An 11440-nucleotide genomic window follows, 5' to 3' on the forward strand; every position below is an offset into this window, starting at 1 on the left:
ACTCAAGAGAAACTTCTAGATTTACTCGGTTCTGCATGCTGTTCTTTTCAGACTTGTTCTACAATCTCAAATCAATTCAACCCTCAGCAAGATAGCAATATTAAAAACTCGACATCGAAATGGCCGTAATTTTATATATATTATTTAGATATGACTTGGCCTAGCACTGAGACATTTATTTTAAGGAAAATTATTAAATTGGTCCCTAAATTTGACGTCGTAACAAAGAAAACTGAGTAGTACAGGAATTTATATAAGTTGTGGGTAGGAAAATTATTATATATTTCTCGATCAGAGTCTTTGGAAAAGCTGAGGAAAACTGATTCCCAGGTTTAGACCCCAGGAATTTCAACCCGAAAAGTAATCTAGAAAATGAAAAGTACTCACGTAATTGTCCTATTTACATACCAACTAAACAGGGAAAAGAGCACCAAAAAAATTCAAAAAAAAAAAACACAGCGAAGCACCCAGAGTACTCACAACAAACTCTGTAGAAAACATGACGCGCCCTCTGACTAGATAGAAACAAGCACTGAAGCACAACGGCTATTTCTGACATTCGGTAGTTGAATCTACAATTGCAGTTACCTTCTTCTGTAGCTCTGGCTTGTTGGCTCCTACAAGCTTGTCAACTTGCTGCCCATCTTTAAGAAAGAAGAAAGTTGGAGTGGCTTTGATATCCCATGAAGCACTGAACTCCTGCAACACACATTAGCACGTTACTTTTACTATCAATAAACTAGGCACAATCTGGTATAAAAAGATACCCAATACCAGCTGTCTACTAGATAGATGAAATAATCATCTTACACTATTTCTTATTGGGATCCTTGTTTGCTGTCTTTCTAATAACACTTTTTTGGGCATGTTTGTCATGCTGGTGGAGTTTCTTGGACGGATTGGGATATCCTGTTATTAGGCTGCGCCGTTTTCTTGGCCAGTTCGGGCAGCCTAATAACAGGAGATCCCCATCCTTCTAGGTCATAAGCTGGATGGTGAACTTTTATGCCCAGTGCTGAGGCACTTGTTTGAAGAGGAAACTCTACCTTAAGCAGCACTACATATATTTTCTAAAAGTATGACAAAACTTCCTTACTTACTGTTAATTCTTCAACATCAATCAATAAGAACATGAGAGATGGGTATTTCTCAGATAATTCACAATAAAACGGTGCAACCATCCTACAAGGACCACACCATGTTGCACTGAAGTTTGCAATTACCTGTTGAACATAAAGCTTCAATTAAAATTAAATCTAAAAAGAAAAAAAAGAAAACCTGTAAAAGAACACCCACAAAATAACCAATACAAATTTCACAGGCGAAGCAGCAAATCAAGTGAACCTATATAATAGGTAACAGCAGATGCAGGAATGATTACGGCATGAGAGAGAAAGAGAGACACTTGAAGATGCAAGATTTGGGATTGGAACTGCAACAAGTGTTTGAATTGCAGGAAGATGAAAAGGGAACACGGGCATGTTTGTTTTTCATGCATCCACAAAATGACTAATAGAAATAAGGCCATAATGTTATTTTAGATAACATTAGGAAAACAGAGTTTTAAACAAAAAGGCAGGGTTCCATAGTTCTTGTATGACAATGTGAATGGACCTCCAGGCTGTTTTGATGGATTGGATTGTAATCCTATATCCAGATAAAAGGGGAAGAAAAATCCCTGCCAACTTCTTATAAGATCATATGTTGCAAATATTGGCAGGGTATCCTGAACTAAAAATATAAGACTTCTTGATAATCAAGTCTCATAAAAGCTTCATTTTGTTGTCTGGACAAACATTATCTGGGAATTTTTTGTCTAATGTATCAAACTGGTAGACCCCTCCACTGAAATCTTGGATTGTGGCACACTTGGGAGCCCATATCCATAATTTCTGTGTCATCAAGATCAAAAGCAATAGACCAAGCAATGTAGAGATGATGCTTGCATCTGATTGCTTGATTCTTGAAATGGAAATGGTCAAGGTCTTAAGGTAGAACCGCAGAATACAGTCTCACCAAATTCATGAATATAGTAATGCATAATCCATGGGGAAAATTTAGAATCACTTCTGCAAACAGGCATGACATAAAAGACAATGAAGGTCCATACATCATTCCACATGATTCACCATTCCTGCAAAAAATGAAAGTGATGGAAAACTTACAATCTTGCCATCCCTACTAGCTTCTGCCATCTTTTGATCCCAAGATTCCTTGGTGGCGATGAGGTGCACATTCCCATTAGCAAACTCGAAATGCTTTTCAGAATCATCATCATCAGTTTGAGGCTACAAGCATTATGAACTTCATCACTTCCTTGTAGAATGACTTAAGGTCAAAATTTTTTGATAAGTAAATGACTTAAGGTCAAAATGTCATACATAGAGAATAACATGCAATTCACAATCTTGACATTGAGGCTTTGACAGATCTCAATGATTGACAGAACTATGTATGTGAAAAGAGTTTTCTGCCAGGCAGTAGACAGACAAATTGGCCTGCTATCTCACAGAGAATTAATGGTCATCAACCACCTCGTACTGCATCTAGAATTCTAAGTTTTTTGGGAGTGATAACCCGTTGATTGTTACCATACCAATTGTTCCTTGAGTTGAATTTTTCTTTAAAATTCTTCCTCATTGTGACCATCTTAAAAATTTTGTGGTCAGTTTCATATATGCTTCACCAAAGTATGTACAAAGTTTCTGATGCAGCCAGAAAATGCTGCAATAATTAGATATTGTTGTGAAATGGAAAGAGGAGGCTGACAGGGAAGAACCCCAACAATGTAATAATTTTTAGTCTCTCTTCTTATATTTTCATTCAAATTTGCAGAGAATACAAGTATAACTTATATTAAACGCTTAGATTTCTAGCCATGCTAGATTTGAGATAAGAGATGGCACCAAAATTTGATTATGGCATGATCTTTGATGTAGGGATCAAGCCCTCAAGACAACTTTTCTAGACTTGTTTAGCATTGCCCGTTTTAAGGATGTTGCAGTGGCACACCATTGAGAACTTTTTAGTGCCTCCCATTAGTGAAATATTATTTTTCTTAGAGTGGCTCACGATTGGGAGATTGATCTCTTTACCTCACTCTTCACTTTGTTGTATTCCATTAGAGTGAGATGGGGTGGTGAAGACAGACTTTGTTGGATTCCTTTCAAGAGAAGGTTGTTTAATGTTAGATCTCACTACAATGTTCTTGTTCCCCATGATAATACTCCTTTCCCTTGGAAGAGTATTTGGCGGAATAAGGTTCACTTGAGAACGGCTTTCTTTGCTTGATTAGCTGCCTTAGGGAACATCCTCACCATGGACAATGTAAGGAAACAACATATCATTGTTGTTGAGTCGTGTTGCATGTGTAAGATGAATGGAGAGTCAGTAGACCATCTTCTACTCTATTATGAGATTGCAAGTGCCCTTCGGAATATTATCTCCAGCAATGTGGGGGTGGTTTGTGTTATGCCTAGGAGTGTGGTAGATCTCTTTGCCTGTTGGAGAGCGTCAGGGGATAGGTTTCAGGTTGATGTAGTCTGGAAGATGATTTCGCCTTGGCTTATGTGATGTCTTTGAAGGGAAATAAATGATCAGAGCTTTGACGACTGTTGGAGGACCTTAGTGGAATCAGAGTCTTTATTCTTTAAAACTGTTTTTCTTTGGGTTGCTGCCTTCGATTTTAGTATTTCGAACTATCATGCTTTCTTAGATCTCTTTTCTGGTTTTAGCTAGGTTTCTCTCTTATATATTCCATGTGTACTTGGGTTACACCTTCGCGCTTTTTAATGAATTTGCGATTACTTAAAAAATTAAATGTTGTTATACATTCTAGGCAAACATTAGTTACATTCATAAGTTATTAGATGTGAAACTAAGATTCTGATAAGACTAGTTGAACGCACTAATTATATTATAATTTCCCAAAACATGGACTGATCACTAAACCTGGCATAACTACCCCTATTACAGATTTCATATTCTGGTATTTTGAAGAAGTTTGGCCAGCTGACTGCATCAGTTTCAAGCTGAGATTTTCATACTACAATAGATATTACAAGTTTTTGGGTAGATTACTCCTACACAGATGCTGAATTTGCATATTAAAGCAAACACATAATTTTCATGATTTTGAACATTAAGTTGATTGTATTGTTGATGTAAAACTCTTTAATAAGACTGGTTATTACTTATCAAAAAAAAAAAAAATTGTTGATGTGAAACTGCAGGGATTCCATGTGGTTTATCTTAGAAATTTCAGTAGCCCGGACAGGTAATTCAGATATTCACTAATCTTACTACTGAGATGTTTTATTAGAAGCAATCGTGACAAACCAATAGCGCATTTGCTATGCTTACCAGCTTTCATGCCACAGCTGGCATTACTTCAGCTGATATGGTTTAATTATTCAACCTCAGCACCAATTAATCCGCAGCTGTTATATTTAATTCCTAAGGTTCAACTTGTTTTAAAAAATCAAGGGTTACGTCCGAATGCAACCAACAGAAGATAAAATTAAGAGTGCAACTTACCAGTGCAGAGGATCTATTACCCAATCTGCAAAAACTTGCCAATTGAAAATTTTACCTAACATAAGACAATCTAATTTCGGAGCTTATGCAAAACCCAAGGCAGACAAAACTCAGGATTCTTCCAAGTTTCCAAATACGAGAACAGAGAGACAAAACCATTTCTCCTAGATGATCCCCTCCTCAACATTTTGCTTTATCTAGGATGTCAGGACAACATCTTTTCATGAACTATTTAACTATTTTATGGCCTTCACATTTTATCAGGAGAAAGAAGTAAATAATAAAATCAAAATAAAAGCGGAATTAAGAAAAAAGGAAATATAACATCAAAATAAGCAAACACCTAGTGATTTCCACAAGAGCATACAACATATTGGAGAAGTCTCTCAATAACACCTACCTTTCCCAAGCAAACTCCCATGTTGATGTCTAAAATCCAAACTGCTAGCTAAACTCAAAAGCCAGTAATCCAGCAGTACCCTGAAAGTTGAGCAATCCATTAATTTAACGAAGATAATACACATACAAAATGCCCAAAGTTCATCACAACCATAGAAATTCCGTTGAGTTACAAATAATTTATATAAAAGATTAATATAACAAAAAAAAAATAGAAAAAATAAATTTAAAAATCAAAATCTGACCCCAAAAAGAAAGATAATCAACGTAAATTATGCTTCCAGAAGTTCCGGTAACCCAAACGATGATATGCACTACCTACTTTCAATATTTTACAAACAACATCGTATTCAACCTCTGCTTGGCAAAGTAAAAGCTAATTCCCCGTAGCCCTTACATCAATAATTTCGAAACCAAGCATGATGAACGAAAAGGCAATAACATCAATAAACACATATCCAACAGAACAACCTAAGTACGTACGCAAATCTAGAAAAGGAAAGGAATGAGAGAAGTATACGCAAGAAAAGCCATATTACCTCTAGATTGAGATCGATTTGAAGCGCCAGGTAAGCACCATCACAATTTGGGCGATTTAAGTGGATTTGAAATTCAAATCGACGACCTAGAATCAGAAATTGATCAAGGGAGCTAAACGTCGACGTATGGAATATCTCAAGCTAAATTGGAGAAGACGAAAACCGCTTTCACCTGTTTTTTTTTAATTTTTTTATTTTTTATATATAAATAGAGATCTGCAAGGTGCAACGAAAAGCCCAGGAACCTGGTAGTGGTACTTAACGACTCTTGATGGAATTACCCTTAGACCCTCGACAATTTGAGTTAATACCATCTTTGACCCCCTGGTCCTCGTTCATTAGGGCGCTAGGATTACCTATTGCACTTACTTATTGTTATGGAGTTAATTTGTACGTGGACATTGATAAGCATTTTATGAAAACCGGTTAGTAACCGACAACGGCCTCAGCAACGGACAAAAAAAATACAGGATGTATTTATCTTTCATAAAAATGAATAATTAACTCATAAATTGCCAAATTAATTTGTAAACTTCTTTAGTAAAAATTATAACTGAATTATAAAAAAGTTAAAAAAAAATTATTACTTTTTTTACTTTCTTAGTAAAAACCAATTCGTTAAAAACTATCCCAAAAGACACGCACGTACACCCCCATACCATAAGGTTGAAGGGATATTATATCCTTTAGTAACTCTTCTTTTCTTCTTTTTTCCAACCCTTCTCACCATCAGACCCTTTCCCGGCATGACTGGATTCGATCAAAAGCTTTACCAGTTGAGCCAATAACACTCATATAGGCTTCCACAAATTTAGTAAAGAAGCCCGGTGGTGGGAGATTGAAAACAACACTCATTTGCTTAATTATGTTGCAACTTCAAATCAGTTTGCAATACGTTACTGAATATTTCTACATTGCCATAGGCCCAGATATAACAGCTTCAAACAAGTGTGTGGATAAACTGTTCCCACCTTTGGTTATACAAATTGACAGCAGAGAATTATTCTTGACCAGAATGCTACCCCCCCTCCCTCCGCCTTCTCCCAACACCCCCAAAATAAACAACAAGCAACAGGAAGAGAAAACAAAGGCATGATTACACATATTCCTTTGTAACGCAGAATCCAAATCTACTGTCTTAACAACGATCATCCCATAGCATACTTCTGGGTCCAGCTGCGTGCAGTGGATTCATACTTGGCCCGGTCAGTCTTATACATGTGGGCAATCTCCGGTACAAGAGGATCATCAGGGTTTGGGTCAGTCAGCAATGAGCAGATGGACAGCAATACCTGATATGAATCCAAGTGTTATTAGGTACTCCAGAGTTGATGGTTTTTCTTTTTATAGTTCCTATTGTGGCATGAATAAAGAGACCAATTATACTTTTCTTTTTGGGGGTCTCAATCCCCAATCCATCCAAACTAATACCATCACATGTGCGATGTCAGTATTAGCAATGCCAAAACAAATCCTGAAACTTTAAAGATGTTAGAAACCTACCAACTTTGCTTTAATATCAGCCACAAATTTCATTGTTGACAGATTACTTAAAAGAATACTAGAGGTTCTGGAAGTTAATAAGAAACCACAAGTTAAAATTGCACAATAAACACCACTCATTACTCATTAGATGCATAGAAGATCCAGACTCGTGCAGCCATTTTTTAAGTAACATTCTCAGCTCTTTAAAAAAAAAACCATATTTACAACAACAAATAGCATGAGGGAAATGAAAGAGGGTCTATCTAGCACAAAGTGTTCTAGAAAACATTTTTTCTATGAGCAAAATCAATTTTATTAGAAGGCACAAAGGGGCGCAACAAGGTGTTCTAAAAAACTATTAGAACCATTTTCTCTTTGTTATTTTCCTGTTGAAATGATGTGCATGTACATGCATGTGAGCATGCTATTTCCAGGAAAAAAAGAAGAAGAAGTGATGGTTATAAATATACACAATGCAACTAACATATTGTACCACAAAGCCAGACCTTAGAAATGGTAAGAGCTGGGCTCCACTGTTCTTTGAGGATATCAAGACAAATGCTTCCATTGCTATTGATGTTTGGGTGGAAGACCTTAGTCCTAAATGCAACCTGAAAAACAGAAGCCAATTACCTTCTTGCATATGCACCACTACAAACAAGGCCTTTTACACACAAATTTGCACACGTGCATACACATACGCATACAAACACACACGATAATATTTGCACATACAAAAAGTTCACCTTAGGGGGCTTGAAAGGATAATCAGGAGGAAAATGAATAGTAACTAGAAAAACACCTCCCGCATATGGGCTCTCAGAGGGTCCCATAATCGTTGCTTGCCAATGGAACATGTCCTCAGCTACAGGACCTGTTACAAATTGACAAGAGATTCAAAGTTTACCAAGACGAGAATATGGATAAATAAAGCAGCTAATAACCATGAATGCATGCCTTGCGGAAAATGATGAACTTATGTCACAAAAATATAAAAATAAAACAATAAGATGGAGAATTAAAATTTCATTTTAAGCTACCAGAATCAACCCCAGAAGCTATCTTATTGCTTGAGTGATTAGTGTAGAAGTACAAGAGAAGAGCAAAGGCCTCAATATGGTTTCTATTGACGTGAAAAGAAGTATAGGATAAGAGTCTCTTCGCATGGCGCAGTCATTAGCTAAAAAACCCATTGGAAGAAGCACAAATAAGTTTCCAGTCACAATTAGTTCATTTGCAGACAATGGCTTCATTGAGCTAGTGTCAATAAAACCAAATAGGAGGTTAACTATACTTTGAAACAATAAGAACATACTTATAATAGAGACTGCAAACTTATAAGCAGGTTGTATTTACTATTATAAGTCAGGTTATACTTTGTTTTTGCCCTTTTCTTTCAAGTCAGATCGTATTTACTATTATAAGTTTACAGCAACTGAATTCAACATAATTATTGGACATAAATAGCAAGGAAGTAACGGATGCCAACGATTTAATACAGAAAATGAGCAAAGATAAAACGAAGATGCAAAAGAATTTTCTATGCAGAGGCCCCAAAAACTTGGGATTGAGGTTTAATTGCCTTGAATTGTTTTCATCATTATCAGATTCACCAATGACACGAATTCAACCCCTAAAAAAAACATTTCTTCCATTCGGTTCGGAAAAAGGAAATAAACAAACAACAGCACGCAACCAAATCAAAAAATTAACAAATGACAAAAGGACGCCAAATAACCCAAAAGGCCCAAATAGCCAATCAATTCCATAAATCAAAGAAAAAGAATAATTTCCACCCATAGATGACTAAGGAGGTTGATCAACATACCTGCGCTGCAAGAAGTCGGGGGATCCTTCTGCAAATCCTTGAGTTCCTTCAAGATACGCTTGGACGCCATGGTGCTTCAACAGTACCTGCAAAATGCAATCACCCATATCACAAATGGAATTTCGTACAAGAGATCCAAACTCAAACAACGTTAATCTCTGTATATAACCAGACGAAGTTGACTTTTGCGCAATCCAGAGCCTAGAAACTGAAGAAACTGTATATGAGTAAAAATATATATATATGTAAAAATAAAAAATAATAATAATAAGAGACAACCTCAACCTCAGATGAAACCGAAACTAAGGGCCTCTTCCAAGTTTGAAGCAGATCCAGGGCCGACCACCAGGCCCGCCACCACAACCTTGCACTTGACAACGTCGGAGAAACCAAACCCTGAACTTCTATACCCCTTTTATATCAATGCCCCCAAACGTCTCTGTTCAATGTTCCCTCGTTCTTATCCGGTTGGTTTATTGTTTTTGCGATGCTCTAATTTTGTTTTGTATTAACTTGTTTTTTTCTCTCGCGGCATTTACTAATTCACATATACTTTTCAAAGTCACAAATTCCATACCAGAAAATTAAATAAGAAGGAGAATATTTTTTTTTTTAACGTCAACGTAAGGGAAAGAGATTCAAACTGACATTTGTTTCATGTGGCGTGGTTCAAAGTCGATTGAACTACTCCTTTAAGACAAAAAAAATAGAAATTACAATGACTTCTAATTTATTAAATTTGTTAGTCTACTCTAATAATTTATTGGTATTGCAATGTTACCCCGCAGTTAACAATTTTTGTCGGGCATATCACGTGACCCATACCATACCTTGTGTAAAAATAACCATATATACCCATAGAAACTTTAAAATTATAATTGTAGGACCTAAGAATATTCTAAAAGCCTGCGATCGTATAGAAGGACCCAAATAAACTTTACCTCCTCCCTCCTAAAGGAGCCCAAGACCCAATAGAACTAGATCCATGACCTCTACAGCAGATTTAAGAAGACTCTCGAGTACTCTGCATGCGTAGATATAAGGTCTAAGGTACACAATTTTATTATTCTACACTTTATTACTAATACCCTCATTTGATTAGAAACCTCTCTCTCTCTCTTCTTTTACTAACTTGAGCGTTAGAACCCTTCTAGCCCTCTGGGTCGGTAAGCTTCTAACATCTTCTACCTCTTTTGCATACAAAACTCCCTCCTAAAAGGCAGCTTGGGGTTATTGCTAGTTTTGTACACTAACAATAATAAAAAAAACAAAAAACAAAAATACACCTCAAATATAAAAAATTGGATACTCTCCGGTTCTAATGTTCCAATATAATGATCAATTTGAAAAACATGTGTATTTTTAAACTTTAAAATCTAAAATTATATTAAAGTTGCATAAAAATTAAAAAAGTAAAACTGATTTTTCTCATATATTAATAATAATAATAAAAAAAAACCATGGCATTATTGAAGTGGCCCTAATTTTGCTATAGAAGTGAATTTGTATCTTTTTGTTTTAGCTTGATAATTCAAAGTCACGTTAAAATGTTTGACATTAACCTGATTTAATATAATTTTTCGTGAAACATCTGATTTGGGGAGTATTTCTTATGGTAAGGATGCACGTGTTGTCTCGATAGGGATTGATGCCTCCTTTGATGAAGGCCGGTCAGTGATCACATGGCTTCCAGTTTCCCGGTGCTCCAAAGTCAACGGGACAAATTCACGTTCTTGTAGGTTGTAGCGTAGTTCTTCCGTAACGGGAAGTAGATAATCTATTCTACCTTCCCACTATGGCCTATTAACTTTAATAAGACGACTTTGCTAAACAACCAAAAAAAACTTTAATAAGGCGACATGTGGTACTCGAATTTGGACATAAAATCTTGTAGTAAATGTGTTTATTAGTTTTCTATAAATCTTTATGAGAAGTGTTACACGCTCTTACATCCACATTATTTGAGGTATGTTTTTTTTTTTTATGTCATGCATCGAGTAGCAATTATCCTTGTAGTGAAGGTAAAATTGAATAGGCGTGTCCTAACTAAATAAACAATATGGTATTTTTTGACAATTTTTTTTTTTTTTTTTTTCATTTGAATGATATTTTTTAATTCATTATATTAAATTAATATTTATTCTTAGAACACGTGAAAATTGATATATGCTCCTATAATGTGATTCTCACATATATTTTACATGTTTTAAAAATAAATGTCACATGTTTGGTTAATCTTTTAAAAAATACATATAAAAAATTATGTGTTCTAAAGACATATAGGACGGATATATAGGATTAGTGTAATAAGATTCAAGTTAAACCGGGTCAACCCAATTAAACATGATTTATAATTGGGTTAATCTTGCATTAACCTGCAATTGCCTTGCGTAACGCATATGAATTTAAATTACATTTCAAATCTATCTACTTTGCAATATATTAATAATTAATGCTGATGCTTAGAAAATAGGCTTTATTATGTTATAATGTAACATTAATTTTTATTTGTTATTTTTTATTTTTTATTGCCATGTGTTTGTTTATGTGAATGAACTTTATTGGACTTGAATATTATTTTGATCGGATATTGTGCTAAGAAGTTGAGTTATTTTATTAATTATGATTATAGATAGATAATTTGATATCCATT

At 35.3% G+C, this 11440-nt stretch overlaps 2 protein-coding genes across 3 annotated transcripts; both read right to left on the reverse strand.

Moving 5' to 3' along the window:
- Positions 1-248: 248 nt before the first annotated feature.
- Positions 249-5685, reverse strand: TH9 (thioredoxin H-type 9). Its single transcript, XM_059606644.2, has 5 exons — positions 5475-5685; positions 4937-5016; positions 2166-2288; positions 1101-1223; positions 249-699 (listed from the first exon to the last, which is right to left on the reverse strand). The coding sequence occupies exons 2-5, from the start codon at positions 4955-4957 to the stop codon at positions 547-549; spliced, it is 420 nt and encodes a 139-aa protein (XP_059462627.1). The 5' UTR covers positions 4958-5016; positions 5475-5685; the 3' UTR covers positions 249-546.
- A 627-nt stretch (positions 5686-6312) lies between these two features.
- On the reverse strand, positions 6313-9225 carry LOC132191714 (ubiquitin-conjugating enzyme E2 28). 2 transcript variants are annotated; one of them, XM_059606807.2, is made up of 5 exons: positions 9073-9225; positions 8788-8873; positions 7706-7833; positions 7466-7570; positions 6313-6766 (listed from the first exon to the last, which is right to left on the reverse strand). In XM_059606807.2, the coding sequence occupies exons 2-5, from the start codon at positions 8855-8857 to the stop codon at positions 6623-6625; spliced, it is 447 nt and encodes a 148-aa protein (XP_059462790.1). In that variant the 5' UTR covers positions 8858-8873; positions 9073-9225; the 3' UTR covers positions 6313-6622. The 2 variants fall into 2 exon arrangements, with proteins under 2 accessions (XP_059462790.1, XP_059462788.1); XM_059606805.2 differs by having other exon boundaries at positions 9067-9225.
- Between the last annotated feature and the right edge of the window lie 2215 nt (positions 9226-11440).

This window comes from Corylus avellana, chromosome 10, assembly GCF_965113065.1.
Source record: "Corylus avellana chromosome 10, dhCorAvel1.hap1.2, whole genome shotgun sequence".
NCBI lineage: Eukaryota > Viridiplantae > Streptophyta > Magnoliopsida > Fagales > Betulaceae > Corylus > Corylus avellana.

Coding starts and splice junctions, on each gene's coding strand:
- TH9 (XM_059606644.2), bottom strand. CDS start 4,957: ATGGGAGTTTGCTTGGGAAAG. Junction 2,289..4,936: donor TGGGAGTTTGCTTGGGAAAG/GTAGGTGTTATT, acceptor TAATGCTTGTAG/CCTCAAACTGATGATGATGA. Junction 1,224..2,165: donor CTAGTAGGGATGGCAAGATT/GTAAGTTTTCCA, acceptor TATGTTCAACAG/GTAATTGCAAACTTCAGTGC.
- LOC132191714 (XM_059606807.2), bottom strand. CDS start 8,857: ATGGCGTCCAAGCGTATCTTGAAGGAACTCAAGGATTTGCAGAAGGAT. Junction 7,834..8,787: donor CCCGACTTCTTGCAGCGCAG/GTATGTTGATCA, acceptor AATTTGTAACAG/GTCCTGTAGCTGAGGACATG. Junction 6,767..7,465: donor CAGCTCTTACCATTTCTAAG/GTCTGGCTTTGT, acceptor GATTCATATCAG/GTATTGCTGTCCATCTGCTC.